Source organism: Nuphar pumila, chromosome 12 (assembly GCF_984573655.1).
Source record: "Nuphar pumila chromosome 12, dmNupPumi1.hap1.1, whole genome shotgun sequence".
NCBI lineage: Eukaryota > Viridiplantae > Streptophyta > Magnoliopsida > Nymphaeales > Nymphaeaceae > Nuphar > Nuphar pumila.
In genome coordinates this window covers 57,225,008-57,249,289 of record NC_143260.1, presented here as the reverse complement: position 1 = coordinate 57,249,289, position 24,282 = coordinate 57,225,008, and the positions used below count along the sequence as shown (strand labels likewise).

Here is a 24,282-nt window from a genome sequence, read left to right as displayed (position 1 = left end):
GAAAAACTCTATTATGCGTGTTAAATATACCTTTATAAAGCCCTTCTTATTGAAGATCATATTCGTCATGCCTTTGGACATTTGTATCCGTGTTCTTTTAAAAACCTTTTGAACTCTTGTGTTCATTTTGACTAAAGTATGTTTGGAGCATGTTCATTAATGATTTCTTTAAGTGTTAATTCATTTTATGATAGTAAATGCATATGCTCATTATAGCCTTTTAGGCCCTCATTTAATAAAGCATATGTAGCTTATGCCTCTTCGTAGGCTTATTGTGGTGTCCCTTAGTGGACCATTTTGTTATTCTCCATTATGGGGTTGTGTTTATCCAATGTTGGACCTTATGAATGCATTATGCATTCTTCCAATTCGTTTCCGCTCACTCTTTGACATGATATTTGTTTTTTGAATCTTTGGTTTTCTAAATTTTCTTTTCATACTAAAGTAATTATCCTATTATGCATAAATTTTGCACCTTGTTAAGAATGTTCCATTTGAGTAAAGTGCAAAGATATTTTTTACTTGTTCTTTGTTGTTATTCCACAGGATCTTGGAGATAGGACAAAGAGAAGTACCCTGGATGGTTCGAGAAATGTGTTCACCATTAAAAGACAATTGGAGGAAGGCATTTTCAAGTTTCAATTGCATCATTGTCGAAGCCTCTTGGAGTCTTCCCTTTTTTTTTTTTCAATCTTTTCGTTTCCCCGCAAAGATTGAGGGGGGGTGTTAAAATATGTGTACTCATACACATATATGTTGAAATATAATCCTTAAATATACATATATATATGTATACGTATCTCTCTCTATATATATATAAATATATATATTTTATCTTCCTAAAATACCCTCAAGGGTATTCTTGTAATTTGTCATTTTACGCATATTCCAATTAGAATATGCATTGTAATATTTCCTTTAATTTTCTGTTTTTTATTTTTTAATTTTCGTATTCGTACCACATTGGGGGCCTCCCAATAGAGACGTTGGGAGCCCTCAACGGTCACAAATGTGACCGTTGGGGGCTCTCCAACGTCTCATTTGGGAGCCCCCAAGGTGGTCCCTTTTGTGCTTATAAATAAGGGCTTGCCCCTTTGTATTCTTTACTCCTTGGAGGAGCTTATGCTCCATTGTATAGGGTTTTTACCCTCTTCTTCCTTTTTCTTCAATAATATTCAACTTATGACTTTAAGTCATATTTACCCCTTTTATGGGTTTATGTATTAGCACATGATGTGCTTGTGTTGTTCCCTTGAGTGCGTATATTCGCACTTCATATGCATGTGTATGAGTTCATTATTGAACCTTAAGTATTCAAAGTCACTTTCTAACAGTACGCACGGGTACGCACAAGGCAAAATGTAGAAACAGTCGAGATTGATTCGGGGGTCCATTATCCTATGTATTTTATTATACCCCGAATGACTGACTGAGTCCGCTCCTAAGGGGACGACCAATAGTCAAGCGAGTAAGTTCCCAAAGGCAAAACTGGGCCTATGGATGCATCCATCTTCTGCAGAAGCGCCAGACAACTACCACCCAGGATAAATATGGTAGCCCAATTTCTCCTAACCTGTGATGACTAGGGAAGCCAGACCTTTGCCCATAATAGCCATTAATGGCCTGTCCATCGGAGTTTTGTACCATCCATCCTCTCTCTTGATGAACCATCCCGAACAGGCACGACGGGGGGTTTCTTAACCGCCGTCCCATTCTACATGCTTTGGTCTTTCAACCCAATCGAGCATCTTGCCTGTGAAGGTGCATAATTATCTTTATGTGAATTAAACGCGCCATTGCGCATTCGAGGCAACCACACACCTCTCATCCCACTCACCACAGTACGCAATGTACCTGTTCAAAAGTACAACCACGATGAGAGGGGTAAGGATCTCTTACAGGAAATCTCCCAATACATCTGCGTTACAGAAGTCCACAGTGAACTCATTCAAGTTTCAACTTATCGTGCTCAGGTCCTTTAGACAATCGCAAGCATTTTGCCTATTAGGCGAATATCAACATAACAGGATTTAGCTTAATTTGTCAATACACGTTTTGAGGTCACTATAGACCTTTCGTCCTGCTCTTCGTAGTTTAAACATATCGTACGTGACTAAGAGTACAACTACAAGAGGAGGAGCATGGATTCCTCATAAGAAATCCAACAACAATAATCTCGTGAAAGTAGGAAGTGCGCCAACTATCTTGGTTTGACCAGAAAGCCTAGAAACTAGGTCTCTCATCAGAGGTGATGTAACGCCAATCTAGCGATGGCGCAAGTACCTCAATAGGATTCTCGCCCTACTCGTGCACAGGCTCCTAAGCAAGGTTATCTGAGTCGTATCAGATAGGCGAACTGAAGTGCATAAGTGTGTGTCGTGGCTTTTAAGACAAGTGGAACAATATACACTATACACTCGAAACTGCACTTAGGGAGTGCAAAATGACAAGGGGCAAACCCGTGCACATGGTAGTGTCGTGACAAATCGAGGAGCAAGACTCGATGTGCAAAGCTGCACCTTAAGCGTGAAACGCACAAGCCACACACGAGGTATGAAATCATACCTCAACCATCGAGACACACAAGCAGACAACTATGTAAGCAACTCACGGGGTATGGGATCCTATCCTGACTAAGCAAGTGCAAAAGATGACTCACGAGGCATGGAGTTGTACCTCGATAAAACGATAACCGTAAGCAAGTAAAAGAGCAATACAACAGAGATAAGAATGCATGCATGAGCAAAGCATATGCACGAAGTGCAACAGCAAAGTAAGGACGCAGCAAAGTAAGGACGAACAACACATACAAGAAGTAAGTGCAAAAGCAAGCACAACAGCAACAGGAAGGTAAGGTACGAACAACAGAAGTAAGTAGTAAGGCCATGACGCATAACGCGCGGGGCAACAAGAGTAAATGCAGAAAGTAAAGATGCGAGAACGTAAAGGAGGACCAGGATTGCATCCTGGAGTAAAAAGGTATACATACTATACAAGTAAATGCCATGGCGTATAAAGCGCGGGGCAACAAAAAAGACAAGACTGAAAGTAAATGCCAAGGTGCATAAAACGCAGGGCAACAAGAAAGTAAAGTACCGAAAGTAAAAAGGACAAGGATCGTGAATCCGCGTCTTTGAATATAAATACATGAATTAAAAGCCTAAGCACATATAGCGCGACGACAATAGAAAAGAAAGTGCAAGAAAAGTAAAGAGGACAAGGATCGCGAAACTGCGTCCTTGAATGTAAAGACATACATATATATTTTATACGTATACATATATCATCCTCTTTTAGTTATCTTTTCTTATTTAGTATTTATCCGTTCATTGTCCTTTTACGCAAGAATCCCCTACCTTAAGGAGTTGCAGGTCCTCGTACGCCTGCGGCATAGGTAAGCGCAAGCTCGAGCCACGAAGGCGAGCTGGATCCACCGTTCAACCTGGAAAACTTAGAACGTTAGTATATCTCGTAATATAAACGAGAAGCAGGTCTGGTAAGACTTGCAGTGGTACCGAACCCCCGAACACGAGAGTAGGCAGAGAGCTCAGCTCACTGCAGAAGAGGGACAAAGGCAACAAAGCCTCCTGCCTGCAGGAGGCAGAGGCAGGTACTCTGCATCCTGCAGATAAGGGTGCCAGAGGCAGGGGCCTCGGCCCTGCTTGGCAACCGCAGCAAAGGCAGGGAGCAGGAGCTCCCTGTCTGCCAGAACAGAGAAAGGCAGGGGAGGGAGCAGAGGCTCCCTGCCACACCTGCCACAACAAGACAAGGGGGGGGGGAACACCCCCTTTCAGAACACGAGACAGGCAGGGGCTCTGCCCGTGCCGACAACAAAAACAAGGCAGGGCAAATCCCCTTGTCAGAGAACAAGCAAGGTGCAGGGGGCAAGCCCCCTGCTCAAAAACATGAAGAGGACAGGGGGATTTCACCCCCCGCTGGGAAACCAAAGGAGGCAGGGGGTAGAACCCCCTGCCGAGAAGCAACAGGAGAGTAGGGGGGCTCCGCCCCCTACCGGGACAACAACTGAAGGCAGGGGTGCCTCGCCCCCTGCCGAGAAACAAAAGAAGGCAAGGGGGGGGGGTGCGAAGCCCCTTGTCGAGAAGCAAAACAAAGGCAGGGGGACCCCTCCCTCTACCGAGAAACACAAAGCAGGGGGGGCGAAGCCCCCTGTCGGAAACAAGATGGGGGGTAGAGGGGCAGAGCCCCCTGACAGAAGACCACAGGAGGCAGGGTGCAGAATCCCCTGCCAAAAACAACAGAAGGTAGGGGGCTTTGTCCCCTGCCGACAAACCAGAAAGAGGCAAGGGCAAAGCCCTTGCCGGAAAACCTACTAGAGGCAGAGGAGCAGAGCCCCCTGCCGGAAAGCTGAGCCGACACAGGGAGCGAAGCTCCCTGCCGACGATAGGAAAGAAAAAGGAGAAGGGGTTTTACCAGAGGGGAGTCACCGGTGTTTCGGGTTACCCAGCAAGGGTCGCCGATGTGAGAACACGAGAGAGGCAAGGAGGCAGTCGGGAAAGGGGGACTGTCGTTGATGCTGTCGCCAACAACAACAAAGGTGGGGGTCGTCGACAACTCTGGCATCGGGGGCTCTGGCGCAGCCGACGAATGAACGAGAGGAGAGCAGCGACAGTGGTGGTGGCGTTGTCGCCTGGCGGCAACGCTCATCGATGACAGCGAGTCGGGGGAGAGGAGAGGCCGACGACTCCGGCGTCGGGGTTCTGGCGCAACCGACAGCTAGACGGGAGGTTGGCGGCAATGTCGCAGGTGGCCGTCAGCCGATGGAGGTTTCTGGAGAGCATGGGAGATGGTCGCCGACAGTCGAAGGTCGTCGACGACAACGATCGTTGACGTTTGCAGCACCCGGGACGAAGGCGGTGGCCGACGTCGGTGGGCGCAGGGAGGGACGGAGATGGGAGAGGAGAGAGAAGGGCGAGGGTTTCTACCCCTCGCCCGAGGCGGTTGCATCTTTTAAATGACGCAGGTTCTCAAGGATTTGAGAACCCGGGTCCAGGTCATGCTCGGGTCCGGGTCGGACTCAGACCCGGACCTGACACGGCGGACCGAACATCGACACATGTCTGACACGTGTCTGACACGAGTCTGACGCGGTTTTTTTTGTTTAACAGTCTTTACATCCTACCTCCCTTAAAAGAATTTCGTCCGCGAAATTTCATAAGAAGGTGATCTGCCGAGACCGCAATCTAAGGGAATAGTATTGATTAGGATGGACGTGCGTGTGAGCTCCAAAACACATAAGCTTCTAAATGGATCAGGACAACACATAATAAGTTTCTGAGAAAGGTTCAAAGCCAACAACTTGATTAAACAAATGTATGTGAGATTTCGTTAATGAACTTGTTTTCGCAAGAGTTTATACGAAGCCACAAAAAGGGGTTTAGCAGAAGACTATAAGAAAGGTTTATTCGTTATCTTTTACTTGATTTGATATGGATGAAGAGACACAACGAGTCATTGCTCTAGCTGGTTTACGTTCCTTGAACGGGGTATCTGAATCATCATCAAGACGTCGTTTGTCGCTCTCACTATTTCTAACAAACTCTTCGTCCTAAATAACCTTGATTTATTCTCATCTCTCAAGGCCTTACGCGGCCAACTGCCACCTATTACGACTTACTTAGGGCGTCATACTTTCTCAGAAAAGCCCGCCCTTCCATAGAAGGTCCAAAACATGATCACGATAAAAAATCAATAAAGATCTGATTCTCACATCTGAGTCCAATATATAATCATGCTAAAACAAAACGACAAATCTATAGATTCATAATTGGCTATAACCCTAACATCAAAAGATCATCACAACTCACCATAACTTTTCATGATAATAAAAAATCACAAGTTCTGCGCCGGATCACTTGGTCAGGGAAATGTACGACCTCACAAGGAATTGCCGCCCTAGATGGTATACCTGGTCTTGGACAATACACTTTCTCACAGGAGTTCACCGTCTTTGTGGTTACCCGCTCTTAGACAGTGTACTTCCTCACAGAGATTCTACCGCTCTAGTCGGATTACCAGATCTTGGCTATACACACCCTTACAGATAATCCTTTGGGAACTCAATCCTCAAAAAATGGCATATTCACTGAAAATCATTGTGATACACACATCAACACAAATGACCGCTCTCAAGGTCGATAGCCACTTCTGATTTACAAGATCCACGTCGGATCACCTGGTCTGAGAAATATACGACCTCACGAGGAATTACCGCCCTAGATGGTATACCTGATCTTGGACCATACACTTCCTCACAGGAGTTCACCGTTTTTGCGGCTACCCGCTCTTGGACAATATACATCCTCACAGAGATCTACCACTCTAGTCGGGTCACCTGATCTTGGTCATACACACCCTCACAAGTAATCCTTTGGAGATCAGGTCCTCAACAGATACCACACAGTGATACATGCATTAATACAATCGACTGCTCAGAATAATTGATTGCTCTTGGGGTCAGTAGCCACCAATATGGGCACAAGTATATATACCAGTAATATGCATCGTATCACTTCACAAGGCAAAACAAAACACAAAATCGCATGTCCTTCCAACATGGTTCCATAAACCATAAACATATATTAAACTTAAACATTCATCGCATGCTCTTGATAATTCTTATCACGTGGCATATCAATCACATCATACAGAAGCATTTTACACTACGCATCGTATCATTGCCACAAGGAACATCGCATTCCTCAAATAGGACTTCAAAGCATGCGTAATCAAAGCATGAGTCTATACACATGAGAACACACATAATATATTATGAATCAACTAAACATCAACATATGTAACTCCTACATAGTTCAATAAATTCACAAGATTCAAGTTATATGTGCATGTAAGATAATTCAAATCATTGCATCTATCATATGCATTCTCAATTCTTACCTCAAAGCACATCGCATCTGACCTTTTTAGCGTGAAACTTACACACATATCATCAAGACATTTTAGTCCAATATCTATGATACTCGTCAATCATGCTATACAGGTATGATAGATTCACACAACCAATCATAATACAACCCTCTGCAACACAATTATGTTGGTGTGATGTATCCTTCAAAAACTATCCGTTTGTAGTCTTGAGGTGTCATTCCTCTAAATAGTCTAAACTAATGATTTATAGGCGTATAAGTCAACCACCTAAGAGTTAATCATTTGTAGACATAGCAAGTCAACTACCTAAAAACTAATCAGTTGTAGGCGTGACATGTCATTCACCTAATAAGCATCATAATCATAAAGATCCCAGGGACACCAAGGTCATACGTAATTTCGTCGATAAGCTTTTACTTAACAAAAATACGTAACAAAACACACAAAAAGTCTTAAACTAAGACTATCAAAATATCTATTCAACGTTTTCTATGTGTTCTTGTTGCTGTTGCTGAGGAGGTTGGGGGTGTGCTGCCCTTTCGCTAGAGGTCATCGACCTTCTTCTTGCGACAATCATGGATAAAGTGGCTCATTTTGCCACAATAAAAACAATCATCAGAGTCTCGAGGGCATGGCTGTCCACGATTGCATCTCACATATTTTGGGTTTAACGGTCGTTGCGACTCATTTTCTCTACCTTATTTCTGTCTTTTAGCAAGTCGACGCTTGTCATCATCACTATCTTCGGTAGACTTTTTGTCGCGACCCTGATTAAAGTGACATTCTTCAGCAGAATGACTCACCTTTCCACAAAAACACAATCGTCGGAGTCCCGAAGGCACATTTGACTCGAGAGAGCATGAGGGTTAACAATTCGCCCTAGGTTGGTGATCTGGCAACTCAACCCATCAACCTTATGATCCAAGTTCTGGACCATTGCTTGGAGTTGTTCAACTGCTTCGGTTAATGCATCTATAGATTTGATCCGTTCATTGAACGACATCTAAGCAGAAACAAATTCTTTAATTAAAATAAATGCAAAAATAATTCAAGAGAAACAATACTCACAGTGCGATGCATATGCCGGATGATCAAGGATTACCGCTTTCCCTGTCGCTCTGATACCAAAAGTTGTAACGCCCCAAAATCGTGGACTTGAAACCTTTTATGAAAAAGGTTGAAAGCTTTGAAATCGATTATTTATCAGAGTTTGAAACATAAGTTCAGCGGAAATCATGTTTAAAATAGCAAGTCCCTGGACCTTGGGCGCATCACATCGCAAACTCCCCTTTACAAACCGATTTACAATTCAAGTATATATTTTATTGAAATGAAAAGAAGAACGAAGTTTTGATAACAATTTTAGTAATCCCGAGTTTTAATCAGAAGAAATGCTTTCAAAGAAACTTTTATACCACATTTACCAAAAGTGTCCTTAGGAACGTAACGTCAGGGAAAGGGCCTTGCCTTGAACGCATCACGTCATCATGCCATCGTAAGTTGTCTCAACCTATCCACCACCTGCCCAAGAAATGGGTCAGTCTCATAACAGATTAGTAGATGTGCAAAAGACAAAAAGGTACAAATGCTACAATAATCAAGATATTCACAGAACTAGCAGAACTAACCAAACGTGCATGGAGTAAGGAAAACTCTAGTAAAGCAAAGCTAAATACAAGAGCAGTAAGGACTATAGTGCTAAACAAACAGCTATATCAGTCCTAGTTGCCACCAGTTCGTAGATTACAAGCTGTATGTAATAACATCAATCATAAGAGACGCACGCCAACGAATAAGCATTTAACTAGTATGAGAAGCTAGTTATTACTAAGCAAAGAACTGCATAAGCAGTTTAACCAACTAGAGTAACGCCTCGACAGGCGTACATAGTTCAACGAGTAGCATACTAAACTACTGAGCAAGCAACCAATCAAGTCACATCACAACACACATATCTCATAATCATGTGCATTAGTTATATCTTGTTCTCATTATGAGTAGGCCATTGTGGGTACACACAAGGCAAAACGTAGAAACAATCGAGATCGATTTGGGGGTCCATTATGTTATGCATTTTATTATACCCCGAATGAATGACTGACTGAGTCCGCTCCTAAGGGGACGACCTGTAGTCAAGAGAGTAAGTCCCCAAAGGCAAAACTGAGCCTATGGATGCATCCATCTTCTGCAGAAGTGTCAGACGACTACCACCTAGGATAAATATGGTAGCCCCATTTCCCTTAACCTCCGATGACTGGGGAAGTCGGACCTTTGCCTGTAATAGTCATTAATGGCCTGTCCATCGGAGTTTTGTACCATCCATCCTCTTTATTGATGAACCATCCCGAACAGGCACGACAGAGGGTTTCTTAACCGTCGTCCCATTCTACATGCTCTGGTCTTTCAACCCAATCGAGCATCTTGCCTGTGAAGGTGCATAATTATCATTATGTGAATTACACGCGTCATTGCGCATTCGAGGCAACCACACACCTCTCATCCTACTCACCGTAGTACGCAATGTACCTGTTCAAAAGTACAACCACGATGAGAGGGGTAAGGATCTCTTGCAGGAAATCTCCCAACACATCTGCTTTACAAAAGTTCACAGTGAACTCATTCAAGTTCCAACTTATCGTGCTCGGGTCCTTTAGACAATCGCAAGCATTTTACCTATTAAGCGAATATCAACATAACAGGATTTAGCTTAACATGTCAATACACGTTTTGAGGTCACTATAGACCTTTCGTCCTGCTCTTCGTAGTTTAAACATATCGGACGTGACTAAGAGTACAACTACAAGAGGAGGAGCATGGATTCCTCATAAGAAATCCAACAACAATAATCTCGTGAAAGTAGGAAGTGTGCCAACTATCTTGGTTTGACCAGAAAGCCTAGAAACTAGGTCTCTCATCGGAGGTGATGTAACGCCAATCTAGCGATGGCGCAAGTACCACAATAGGATTCTCGCCCTACTCTTACACAAGCTCCTAAGCAAGGTTATCTGCGTCGTATCGGATAGGCGAACTGAAGTGCATAAGTGTGTCATGACTTTTAAGACAAGTGGAACGATATACACTATATACTCGAAACTGCACTTAGGGAGTGCAAAATGACAAGGGGCAAACTCGTGCACATGGTAGTGTCATGACAAATCGAGGAGCAAGACTCGATGTGCAAAGTTGCACCTTAAGCGTGAAACGCACAAGCCACACACGAGGTATGAAATCATACCTCGACCATCGAGACACACAAGCAAACAACTATGTAAGCAACTCACGGGGTATGGGATCCTATCCTGACTAAGCAAGTGCAAAAGATGACTCGCGAGGCATGGAGTTGTACATCGATAAAACGATAACCGTAAGCAAGTAAAAGAGCAATACGACAGATATAAGAATGCATGCATGAGCAAAACATATGCACAAAGTGCAACAACAAAGTAAGGACGCAGCAAAGTAAGGACGAACAACACATACAAGAAGTAAGTGCAAAAGCAAGCACAACAACAGGAATACGAACAACAAAAGTAAGTAGTTAGGCCATGGAACATAAAGCGCGGGGCAACAAGAGTAAATGCAGAAAGTAAAGTGCGAGAACATAAATGAGGACCAGGATTGCATCTTGGATTAAAAAGGTATACAAGTAAATGCCATGGCGCATAAAGCGCGGGGCAACAGAAAAAACAAGACAGAAAGTAAATGCCAAGGCGCATAAAGCGCGAGGCAACAAGAAAGTAAATTACCGAAAGTAAAAAGGACAATGATCGCGAAACCGCGTCCTTGAATGTAAAGACATGAATTAAAAGCCTAAGCACATATAGCGCGGTGGCAACAAAAAGGAAAGTGCAAGAAAAGTAAAGAGGACAAGGATCGCGAAACCGCGTCCTTGAATGTAAAGACATACGTATACATATATCATCCTCTTTTAGTTATCTTTTCTTATTTAGTATTTATCCATTCATTATCCTTTTACGCAAGAATCCCCTACCTTAAGGGGTTGTGGGTCCTCGTACGCCTACGACGTAGGTAAGCGCAAGCTCGAGCTGGATTCACCGTTCAACCTGGAAAGCTTAGAACGTTAGTATATGTCGTAATATAAGCGAGAAGCGGATCTGGTAAGACCTGCAGTGGTACCGGACCCCAAACACGAGAGTAGGCAGGGAGCTCAGCTCCCTGCAGAAGAGGGACATAGGCAACAAGGCCTCCTGCCTACTGGAGGCAGAAGCAGGAACTCTGCATCCTGCATACAAGGGTGCCAGAGGCAGGGGCCTCAGCCCTGCTTCGCAACCGCAGCAGAGGCAGGGAGCAGGAGCTCCCTGTCTGCCAGAACAGAGAAAGGCAGGGGAGAGAGCAGAGGCTCCCTGCCACACCTGCCACAACATGACAGGGGGGGAACACCCCCTGTCAGAACACGAGACAGGCAGGGGCTCTGCCCCTGCCGACAACAAAAACAAGGCAGTGGGGCAAAACCCCTTGCCGAAGAACAAGCAAGGTGCAGGGGGAAAGCCCCCTGCTCGAAAACATGAAGAGGACAGGGGGGCCTTGCCCCCTGTCGACCAAACGCAGGAGACAGGGGGACAGAACCCCCTGTCGAGAAGCAACAGGAGAGCAGGGGGGCCTCTGCCCCCTGCCGGGACAACAACTGAAGGTAGGGGTGCCTCGCCCCCTGTCGAGAAACAAAAGAAGGGGGGGGGGGGGGGGGGTAGGGGGGCAGAGCCCCCCTGACAAAAGACCACAAGAGGCAGGGGGCAGAATCCTCTGCCAAAAACAACAGAAGGCAGGGGGCTTTGTCCCCTGCCGACAAACCAGAAAGAGGCAGGGGCAAAGCCCCTGCCGGAAAACCTACTAGAGGCAGGGGAGCATAGCCTCCTGCTGGAAAGCCGAGCCGACATAGGGAGCGAAGCTCCCTGCCGACGATAGGAAAGAAAAAGGAGAAGGGGAGAAGGGGTTTTACCAGAGGGGAGTCACCGGTGTTTCGGGTTACTTGACAAGGGTCGCTGGTGTGAGCACACGAGAGATGCAAGGAGGCAGTCGGGAAAGGGGGACTGTCGTTGATGCTGTCGCCGACAACAACAAAGGTGGAGGGATGTCGACAGCTCTGACATCGGGGGCTCTGGCGCAGCCAACAAACAAACGGGAGGAGAGCAGCGACAGTGGTGGTGGCGTTGTCGCCTGGCGGTAGCGCTCACCGATGACAGCGAGTCGGGGGAGAGGAGAGGCCGACGACTCCGGCGTCGGGGTTCTGGCGCAGCTGACAGCTAGACGGGAGGTTGGCGGCAATGTCGCAGGTGGCCGTCAGGGAAACAGGCTCGTCAGCCGATGGAGGTTTCTGGAGAGCGTGGGAGATGGTTACCGACAGTCGAAGGTCGCCGACGAAAACGATTGTTGACGTCTGCAGCACCCGGGACGAAGGCGGTGGCCGGCGTTGGTGGCCGCAGGGAGGGACAGAGACAGGAGAGGAGAGATAAGGGGCGAGGGTTTCTACCCCTCGCCCGAGGCGCCTGCGTCTTTTAAAAGACGCAGGTTCTCAAGGCTTCGAGAACCCGGGTCCGGGTCAGACTCAGACCCGGGCCCGACACGGCGGACCGAACCTCGACACGTGCCTGGCACGTGTCTGACACGAGTCCGACGTGATTTTTTTTAACGGGCTTTACATTGATGGTACTATCTGATTTTTTTTTGAGATATTTTATGATGTAGACAGATTCATTGTACTTCAGTGGCAAAGGTTCCTCGTGGTTCTTTCCTGGCTAATAAAATTGTTTTATTCAAAGTTTATAATTCTTATGGAATGAATTGAAGAGCCTGCTTCCTTCAAAACATTATGCTAGCTTTCTGTAACAAGACTAGGTCTTCACACATGTATTCGTCATATCTGTGCTTTATTTTAAATACTGATTGAACATGCATATTGTATTTCTTTTAGAACAAATATGACCCTCATAGGCATGTGGAGACTTGTGTAATGAAATGGGATCAACACAAACAAGTGCGTCTTATGAGCAAGAACAACATACACAAATGGAGACCACTTATGGGTCAAGATACAATCATAAACACAATGCCACTTATGGGCATGAGAAACAACATAAAAATATAAGGATTTTATTGGAAGAATGCTTGAGAACAACCTTAAAATATAAGAGGGGTTCTACCCCTTTATATACACAAAGACATGAGAGAGAGCATGAGAGAGAGCCTTGGGACCCTCCCTAACACATAGAAATATAGTTGTTGGAGCCTTGGGACCCTCACCAACAGCTAGAAATAGAGTTGTTGGGGGAGGTCCCAATGACTTATCACAAAGTCTTAAATGCCCTTTAGCTATTAGCCCTAGAAATACCTAAAATACCTAAAATACCTAAACAGTTAACTGTTATGCTGTTACAAAAGTAGGAATTTGGCAATGTTGATATGTTTAACTATTTAGATCCTTTATTTACTTTATATTCCAATATGAATGAGTCTATGTTTCTAAGACTCCAACTTCATAGCCAAGTGCTAAGCTGTTTGGGAAACTCTTACACAGCCATATTCTATAAACTTAAACATCAAAAAGAAACTTTTTTTTCTCTCAAACTATGAAAAATCAAACATACAAATATGTGTTCCAGCCACTAGATTTCTGTGAAGCTTGAAAAGCATCAGTTTGATATTGGAATGGAAAGATATATTCAAGATAATGCTAAATTGCATAGAATAGAACAACTGTGTATAGCCAAACTGGGACAAGCAAAAGGGCATTAAAATCCAGAGTCTCAGTATTTCTGACTTCTAGAACTAGTTTGTTCAACCACTTCACCAACTTCTTGAGAACTCAACCTAAACAAACTTTCTATCATTTTTTTTTACATTATCTTGTGCTAGTACTTCACTATTATTTGTACATTTTTGGAATGGAGAAGGATTAAATTTGGATTAACACTGGAATTTGAAGAAAAAAAAAATAAAGTCCAGGAGAAAAGCATTAATGTCCTAGACATGTTTTATGATAATATCATGTTGTGTCAACAGAAGTACACATAGATAAGTAACATCTCTTCATGACATGGCATTACAACTAAAAGGTACTAATTTGGGGCAATTTTGTTGGTGCATTATTTTAAAGTAAGATAGTATGATATGGATATTGTATTAGAAATGGAATATCATAATAATGCATGCCAACTTAGTCAATTACAAAAAAAAGGGAAAACCGGACTTATATATATGTTAGGAAATATGTACTTGTCTTGTTTATACCTAAGTATACTCTTGTATACTTATGAGTATTGTGTATTATATTTATTGTTTTTCTTTCTGTTCAGTATTCTAGGTATACTAAATGTATACCTATTGCGTGTATTTTGCTCTTAGTCAAGGTATGCACTAGGTATACCTATTTAGTTAGGATAAGTATACTTATTGTATACTTATAAGATAGATTAGGGTTATTTTTCTACTTTTTTTATTTTTCTGTATTTTTTTTTGTTTTTATTATTGTAAGCTGGTCCAACTAGCTGTTGGGTCAAACTAGCCGTTAGAATATCCTAATGGCTAGTATGTGGCTGTTTGTGTATATATATGAGTCTTATGCCTCATTGTGCTTCTTGAGAGAGGATGAGTGCTAAGCTGTGTGCTTGAGTGTTGTAGTGAGATTACTTTGTAATTTTTTATAATTTCTATCATTAATAAAATTATTATTTATTTTATTTATGGTGTTCTTGTACATGTATGAATATGTCACCATTTACTCTTGGCCAAATGTATTATGTTTACGCTTTAGTCCCTTTTTATTTTTCATTTGATTGTGTCTTAGGTTCCATGCCATTTCATGACAATATATATATATATATATATATATATATATATATATATATATATATATATATATATATCACAAAATCTACTTCATGTGTCTAACTTCATGCCATGCAAATTGTTCAAAAGTTGAGGCATAAATTTTAAGAAAAGGTTTTAAAGAAAAAAAGTTCGAGATGTCTATACAGAGTATTTTTTTTCTTTTCATTGTAGACCTCATGCTGCTGCAAATTTTCTTTTTTTATGCACCAATTTTTCACTCAATTATGTAATTTTGCCATGGAATTTGCCTCATGGAAACATGATATTTTATGTTGAGCAGGTCTTAAAAGATAAACCTGAATTATCAAAATGGACTTTATCGTACAATTTTTTTGGCCGTGATTACACATTCTCATGGCTTGCTCGTAATTTACAGGTGAAACAATCATGAACATTTTCCTTCATGTAACTTCTTGAACTGAACTATATTTACCCAAGGCAAGAATTTGTTACCCTAACAATTTGTCTTGTTTCTGAAAGCTGTCATGCTGGTTATTTTGCAGCCAATTCCCAACCAAAAAATTCATTGGCGTGCTCTTGATGGTATCCCTAATAGGTAAAAGTATTACTTTGGTATTGGATGGGAAAGTGTTTGCCCTTTGCCAAGAAACTGATTAACCATCTACATAATTATGTCAGTATGTACACGTGAATTGTGAATACTTTATTATATTGCATTGTTCAACTTCATGATTGATAAGAGTCCTAAGGGTGTCTTGGCTAGGGATGACATTGTGAACATTAAGGCAGATATGTAATGTCCTATATTTTGATCTTCTACTAATATTATTAATCAAGTTTGTGAAGCATTCATGAAGTATAAATTCTTCTCATTTGTCTATCAAACAAAAGTTCTTCTCATCTAATTACTTACCTTTTCTTCTTTCCTTGTTTGTTTTTTCAATCATTCAAGTTTGTCATGTTTGCAAATCTCTGTTTCTTTTTTAACCAGATGTCACCTATAGGGAAGAAACCGTACTTTGTATCCTCTTCAAAGTTTATGTTATAAATGCATGTTTGGAATCACTTGTACGTCTTTTCTTTTTTACTGGCTCAAAGGAATTGCATGTCTTTTGTTGGGAGTGCATTTGCAGCATTCTGCACAAATGCTTTTGCCCACCTACTTGGCTCATTTCGCTGAGATAAAGAAAATCAAGGAAACTTTCTGTTACTTTTTTTTTTCTCAAAAAACAATAAGATGATATATAGTAGTAAAAAAGAAACATTTCTTAAATTCATCTCTTGAAAAACGAAATCAGGATATTCACAAGGAGTTGTCCATATTTTTATATTTTCTGTGATTTGTATCATGTTATTGTGATCATGATATTCTAAAAATGCTGATATTTTTTCAAATGTCAGGAAAAGCTGCTTTTCCAATATCTCAAATATAGGTATATTCAGCATCAAGCGTCACACCATGCCAAACAACTCCCCAAAGTTTCTTGCCTTTTGTGGCTCTCTTATTACATAATATTAGTTGGCTTCATAGAGATAATTTTCAGAATCGTGAGTTTGAAAATCATCTCCCTGAAAATGATTTCAACAAAGATTTTCCCTTGTTTCATATGGCAAGATATGGTGGTGTGTAGAAGGCACTAAACATACAAATAAGGTGCACTATACATAATTCTCTCAAGTAGAATGTGCAATTCTATGTGGAGTGAGTCATTTAATGCCAACTTGGTGCATCATCAGACGACTACCCACTGTGAACAGGACAGTCATTCTCTGGCTTTTTAATATTTGATCACATAACCTATTTGAGTATATTACAAAAATTTTAGCTGCAATGACTACTTTCTAAATTTGCAAGTGATTAGCTACTTCATGTCTTGGATTATAGTGTTTCAAGAGTTTACATTATTATGATTGAAGCACTGAGTGGAAATTGTTGCATGACCATGCTGTTTTCCCGACACTAAGGTCCCACAATTTTCTTCTGCCATGCAATGTATCATATATTTTCAAACAATTCCTTATCTATTTTTCTAATTCCAGGAATGCTCCTAATGTTTAAGTTATGCTCATTTTGTTATGGGATGATTTAGTCCCCATTTGAATGACATCTTTGAAAAATTAGTTTTATTTTTTAAAACAAACTTATTGAAATTTGTTTTTTCAACACCTCATTTTAGTATATAATAAAGAGTTGTGTTTGGATGATGAAAAAGGTTTTCATGTTTATAATTATATAAATAGATTTTTTATTTATCATTTCTCCCTCCCCTCAGCCACCACCACATTATCATGCATCCCTTTTTCTATGACATTGTCACCATAATCTTGTTCTTCAATACCACTGTCCACCAACCCCACTTACATAAGGTGACGTTGTCAGAGTTCTGAATGATGTACCACCATTGCCACTATCACAAATCACACCACAACCACTGTCATTGGAAAAATAAGGGAGTGAATTTTGCCTAATATTATGTAAACTCTCCTTGCATTTCTTTTTTTTTATCATTTTAGCCACAAAATAAGGGAGTGAGTTCTACCAATATTATGGAAACTCTCCCTGCATTTCTTTTTTAATTATTACATGACTAGGAAGCATAGGAAATGCATGCTATTGCTTGTACTTTCTAGTGATATTTCTGGCCGTAGCTAGAGATATGATGTGTTGAGACATGTAATATAGGTGTTTTACCAGTTTTGTACTACCCCTTGGTATTAAACATTCTTTTGTACATTACCTTATTGTTAAGGGGCAGTTTAGTCTTATATTTCTTTTGTTTCCCTTTTAGTTTGTAGCATTGAGCGAGTCGTCACTTATATAAAAGAAGGGACTCTCATTTTCTCAAGTTAATGAAATCTCTCCAAGACGTCTTCTCTTCTCATCTCTCTTGTGTTCTCTTCTCTAAGTTTTATATGGTATAAGAGCCATAATCAAGAGGAGCGAGAGGGCTGTGTGAGGGTGCATTTGGGAGGAGAGAAGTTTCGTTCCTGTTCTGCTACAATATTGTCTTGGTTTGTGTGCCTCTAAAGTCATGTCTGTGTGATTTTATCAGTTTGAGGTATGCATTTGCTAGAGCATGATTTTAGAAGCCATACAAACCAAAAAACATGGAGATCGGTTGAGATTTGGAATTTCTGTGATTTTTTTCGTATTTTCTGGATTTGGGGGTGAACAGTGTCCAGATTTGTTATATCAGCTTATTCTGATCATATCGGTGGAAGTTTCGGTGGAAGTTTAGTGCCTTAAATGTTTGGGTTCAAGTTGATTTTGGTGTATGGAGTTACTGATAGTTTGGGTGCATATTTTGTGGTTTTCATTGAGTTTTGAATCTTTTGACATCATTGGTGGTGGTTTCCTTCTAGCGGTAATCTGTTCGACACTAGAGAAATTGAGTTTTGGGCTGTGGGTGCTCTGATTTTGCTGCATATATTATTGTGCTTGTATTAGTTCAAGAATCGTGCTACTTGACCCTGCTATGTGGTGACTCTTGGATGCTTTGTTTGCCGATTACTTGGTGATTTCCTTTTGGCTGTGGTGTTTCATGTTGAGGCTCCTGTCACATTAGACTTGGTTTTGCTGTAGTTGCTTGTTTGTGCATGGACTTTATATTGTAGTTGGGGTTGTGAGATATGGAGGAGGGGTTTCAGATATCCCAATGAAGCTGGAAATTGTGTATATTGGGCTTATTTTATGACATTTTTAATAGTAGAGAAAGGGTTTCGAGCAGAGTTACCGGAAGCGCCTAGCTAAAAGGGGAAGCGCGCTTCCCCGAAGCGCGCTTCGGAAGCGCGAAACGTCGCGCTTCCGAAGCGTGGGGGGAAGCGTCCCCCTTTTTTGGGAAGCGCGTTTCCCTTTAATGGGGGACGCGTTTCCCTTTAATGGGGGACGCACTTCCCTTTAATGGGAAGTGCGCTTCCCATCACGCTTCCCCCACGCTTCCCCCTCGCTTCCCCCACGCTTCCCCCTCGCTTCTCCTGTTTTTTTCAATTTTTTTGTATTTTTTATTTTTTATTTTTATTTTTTTCGCTTCCCCCTCGCTTCCGAGACGCTTCCTAGGTCGCTTCCGAGACACTTCCCGAATCGCTCCTAAGTGGTCCCACGCTTCCCCGCTTCCTAAAATTTTGAAAGTGCCTCGCTTCCCGCTCCCGCTTCCCGCTCCCGCTTCCTCAACTGGCAACCATGGTTTTGAGGGTACTTGGATGGCTCAAGGGTGAAACCCAAGCCCACTGGTGCTGATTTTGACAAAGCAATAGAAAAATAAGTTGCAAATAATGCGGTCAAGACTTGGATTCTAGGTTCGGTAGAGAAGAGAATAACTATGAATCTCTCCAAGTTTCAAGAGGCCAAAGAAGCTTGAGCGTACCTCATACATGTCTACAAGCAAAAGAATTGGGCAAAACACTATCATCTTACTCAAGAATTGAGGAGTATGCGCTAAGAAAATAAGTCGATTGAAGAATTTTATTTGGATATGCAAAGAACTTGGGATGCTCTTCCACTTATGGAGGGCCATACAAAATTTGAAAAATGTGTAAAGCGTGAGAAGTGTACTTCATGTCAAACTTATATGGAGCTTCTTGACTAGTATAAGAAAATTGATAAGGTTATTGAGTTTATTATGGCGCTCAAACCAATGTTTGATGGAACAAAGAGTGTCATTCTGCATCATTCTCACTTACCCTCAATCACTAGGGTCTTAACAGAGTTGATTGCAGAAGCGACCAAGATGAAGTCTCTTGAAACCTATTCATCCGATGATAATGTCATGACAGTTTCTCGGCAACTGGGTGGCAGATTTGATAGCAGAGGTAGTGAAAGAGCTATGGAAATAAGTGATTTAAGTTTTGCAGGGAGATGTGACCTGAGCTCTATTCAATATCATTACTATAAGAATTTTGGTCATATGAAAAATTATTGTCCAATTCTCAAGAAAAAAAGGTGAAGTCTACGTAACATCTTCAGATAGTGAGGGCATAAAGCCCAAGGATGATCACTCTGATATTGACACTCAATCCATTGGTCTATCAGCTGCAAGAGTTTCAGAATTGTTAAGTGGTGGTCAACTTCAGTTGTTGGAAAACATGCAACAACAAATTCAACAATTACAACTTCTTGCCCAATAAGTCGTAGCATCTCCTTCTGCTACTCCTGTCTCTTCCTCTGGTACTGCTTTCTCAGGTATCTCAGTCTTAGTTGTCATAGGCTCTAAGCGGTGAGCCCTTAAAAGCCTTAGGTGATTCCTAGGCAGTACCCCAAATAAAAAAAACAAAACAAAACATACAAATTTATAAACAAACTACTAAAATTAATAACAAACATGTATAAAACATAAAATTAATCAACAATAAGCGATAGTAGAACAAAATATGTCATTGAACAATATAAAGTTTAGGGTACTACGTACCGAGCCATACGAAAGTCAAAGAACAGCTTGAGACACCAAACTTCTGTCGAGTGTGGATACACACTCAATCAAATATAACTGAATGAAATTGGAAGAAGTAGAAAATCACAACCTGGGAATTATAAATGCTCTCACTTATGGATTCATGCTAAATCAATCCATTCTAGGGTACTGCAGAAACACAAATCTTTTGTGAAAACAAAGACACATCTAAAAAACAGTAAACTTGGAATAAAAATCATTTCAAATTTCAAAGTTAAAATTACAGCAAACCACGCCAATTTCCCATGTGCTACAAACTATAAGTCATAGCTGCAAAATCACTTAAATAGCCAGAAAAAGTAAATTAATAAAAAAACAAGCATATAACCTTATTGAATAGAAAACCCAAGTGCAATAAGTGGAACATTACAGAAAAATTTCACTAGAATTGTACTCGCAAAAGAATTTCAAAGAACAAACTATGTGAATGCCGAATTTACGTTCCATGAAATGCGATGAGAAAGAGAGAGACCGAGCGAGAGAGAGGCGAGTAAGAGAGGGAGAGACCGAGCGAGTGACAGAGAAAGAGCGAGCGAGAGAGAGAGAGAGAGAGAGAGAGAGAGAGAGAGAGAGAGAGGTTGAGAGACCGAGCGAGAGAGAGAGCGTACCTTTTTTTTTAACTTCTTTGTCGTCGTTGTCGTGCCCTAAGAGAGTCGAATGCGAAAAGAAAAGGAAAATGGGCCCCCCTTTTATAGTCGTTGTCGTTGACACTTGGTCAATGACTATAAACCGCCTAGCCTAGGCGGTGCCTAAGCGAAAAGTTAGGGCCCTACTGCCCAAACTTCATCGCTTAGGCGGTGGGGCATGCACAGACCGCTTAGGCGCCGCATTTGACAACCAAGATCTCAGGTTGTTCTTCTAGTTGGTTAATAGACATATGACCTCATGTCATATGATATCTAATGAGCCTATTCTAATCAACTGTCAGCCTTATAGTGACATTTTTCACATTATAGATGGTTTTTGTATGTTTGTCTCAAAAGTAGGTTATATTACTTTTTATTCTTACCTCGAAAGTAAATTTGTAAAAACCGAAAAATTTTGCTAATAAATTTTGTTTATATTACAAAATATTTCAAAAAAATGCAAATTGGGCCTAGATCCACATTTCGGATCTAGGACCCATAAAGGGGTAATTAGGTATAAATGATATCAACCACAAGTTAATAATAATAAAAATAATAAAATAAAAATTTTAATTATAAAGTTAATCCGAGGATCCACAGTTGGATTCATTTGGATCCAACTTGTGGATCCATATCATTTGGGGGCGGGTTGCGGGTCTCGGGTCCGGACCCGAGCCGCGCCCTGTGTATCGAGTTTAAAAAAAAAAAAAAAAGTAGAAGGGGCAACCCGATAAGTCGGGAGCAAAAGAGGGATACAGGGGTTAGGGTTCTGAGAGAGAACCCTAACGGCATCGCATGGGGGAAAAAGGGGAGGAGGCCTTGAAGCGCAACCGCCGGCGGGAGGTTCGGCCCCGACTTTGTCGGGCTATCCCTTTCAAAAGCAGGGGGTTCTTGAGTTGGTTTCCCCCTCTCGCTCTTTTTGTTTCCCCAAAAATCTCTCTCTCTCTCTCTCTCTCTCTCTCTCTCTCTCTCTCTCTCTCTCTCTCTCTCTCTCTCGGTGTGCGCACGCCGGAGGAAGGAGCCCCATTATCGGCGAATCTCCGACCATCCGCAGGCATCAAGGACCCCCCCCCTCGAGCATCTCCTTTCACGAAGGTTAGGACGAACGTCACCAGCCTGCACCCCTATGCGACGGACGTCTTCGGCCACCGGAAAACCACCGTAATAGGTACGACTTCCCTCTTGTGAAAATGGGTGAGAAATCGAATTCAGGTTCGATTTTGTGTGTTTTGTTTTTAAGGGATTTTCCCTGGGTTGGGAAAACTACAAACCCAGCCAACTAGGATCGACTGGGCTTGATGGATATCCCAGTCGACTGGGTCTAATTGAAATCCCAGTCGACTGCGCCTGACTGGGCTTGTTGGAAAACCCCAGCCGACTGGGTCGGCTAGAAAAAAAAAAGGGGGGATTTGACAGTTTATGGGGTAGGGTCCTATTGTGTGGTTGAGGGGTATTGTCCAAGGATATCATGGTTGCAATACAACCCCCATGAATGGACTACGGCTGGGCAGAACCTTGGTTCGGTGTGTTTCCTGATTATCGTGAAAGGGTTTTTACGTATATTGATTTTTTTTTAGAATCCTAAATTTTTATCCTCTGCCCTTCCCATTGGAGTGGGCTGGACCTTGTATGCATAATATGAATTACTCGATAAATTTTTGGTCTTGCATGTTTGGTTGCTTCAAGTAGGTTGTAGTTATGTGTTTCAACACCTATCGGTGAAGAGGTGGATAATAGTGACTTATGATTAGTATGTGCTTGTAAGCTGATTGGTATGCTAATGTTCACTCTTATTGTTGCTCGTTAGGTCTGGAAGTTTATACTACTCATTTTTTTGAACTGTTACATTGAACCATATAACCTGTATATTACATTCCACCGATCTAGTTAAAATATAACATGCTACGTTAATCCCTGTAAGTAGGAACACTGAACACTTTTGTTTTACTTGTAAAGGGCATGTGAGATGTCCATTAGGTGAAAGAAAGATTTACCTGTTTAGTGGTCGGGGTTGGGATAAAAAAATCAGACTCTATGAAATTCTTTGCAAATGTGATAGTTGTGGAAAACAAGTTGCTACACAAGGAAACACCTGCCTAAGTTTGATTGCTTCCTGTGGAAGAGCTGTAAGACATATTAAAGAAATGTCCTTCCTTGGAATCGGTTGTGGCATGTAGTCAAGTCAATTGTTGAATGACCAATGGCTGGTAAATTGCCTAGTAGCCACAGGGGTGTAGGAAACAGAGTGTCATTGACTGTGGTTTTCTTACTTGGATGGGTCGTGTGCGTGGGCATATGATAGGGGTTGTCGGATGCAAAAAAAATAAAAAATAATATATATATATATATATACATATAATAAATACAGAATTTCATAAAGGGGATTTTCTCTATGTTGTTTAGGTCTTGACAGCATACACAGGCCTAGACCGGGCCTGTGCATATGCTGTCAGACCCAGCCGACAAGGTCGGCTGGGCTGGATGTGTTTATTAAAACAAAAAGAAAAAAAAATAATAATATATAATTCCTGCTTTTCTCCTTCAGTGATATATTGTTCGGTTTGACAGGAGGAGTGTGAGTTTTTAATAGATGCACATTTTGATGGAAATGAGCAATGTTATGAGTATACATGTAAAATGTATAGTCATGCTTCTACTAGACTATTGATGTCTCATTTAATATAAGTAAGCGAAATTTGCGGGGTTTGTTCGCGTGCACATACTCGTAGGAGATATGTATTGGTGGATACCTATATGTGATGGAGGTAGTACACGTAGTGAGAGTGTAAAATGACATGCTTATAATTGGGTGTATGGTTGCATGCTTTTGACACTTTGGCCTAGTGTTATAAATAAAACACTACTTTTGCTTTTGTTGTGATGCATTGATGGCCTAATGGATCATTACGGCCTGTAGAGCCGTGGACTTGGTTGTTTTTCTTATATGTTTAATAGCATCACTCAAACCACACAAGTTGGTAGGGCACACTACTACACTGTTCTCGTTGTCCTCACGGGCTGGAGTCCCGTAAGGGTTCCCGCAAAGGAGGATGTGGGTTTTCACTTTACCTTTGCATATGGTGTTGCACACTTAAAGAATTGACTTTAATAAGAACAATGTAACTTATGTTCTGGGATCTTCCATCTGGAGAATGGAGATCTTAGAAGTCCAGTCTTGGGGAGACTGTGAGGATACAAAAACTCTCTATGCTTAAATTTGGTCTCCTGAACCCGATATTGAGGTTCCTTCTCATAGCCACGGTTTTAGGGAGAATCCACCACTTTACCCAGGAGTGGTGTGTCAGTCACAGCTGTGAGGTTATGGTACCAAGGAAGTGACACTTGTGGGCGTGGGGTGTCCTTTGTGTCCCCGACATTAGATGTAGAGGTCTAATGTTCCGAAGGTGATTCGGTCGAGGGCTAAGTTAGAACCCAGTAATAAAATAAAAATTGTATGCTAAGCTACCCTGGGAACCTAACTTGACCTCAGGGATTTT

General features: G+C 41.8%; 1 protein-coding gene across 2 annotated transcripts in view; it reads left to right on the top strand.

The window, feature by feature from the left end:
* The window catches only part of LOC149820927 (uncharacterized), a 106,927-nt gene that overhangs the window by 11,018 nt on the left and 71,627 nt on the right, over window positions 1-24,282 (top strand). For both annotated transcript variants that reach the window (XM_089983780.1, XM_089983779.1), the window contains exons 3-4: window positions 15,032-15,127; window positions 15,255-15,307. In XM_089983780.1, the coding sequence (XP_089839906.1) occupies window positions 15,032-15,127; window positions 15,255-15,307 (149 nt within the window). The remainder of the gene's footprint in view (window positions 1-15,031; window positions 15,128-15,254; window positions 15,308-24,282) is intronic.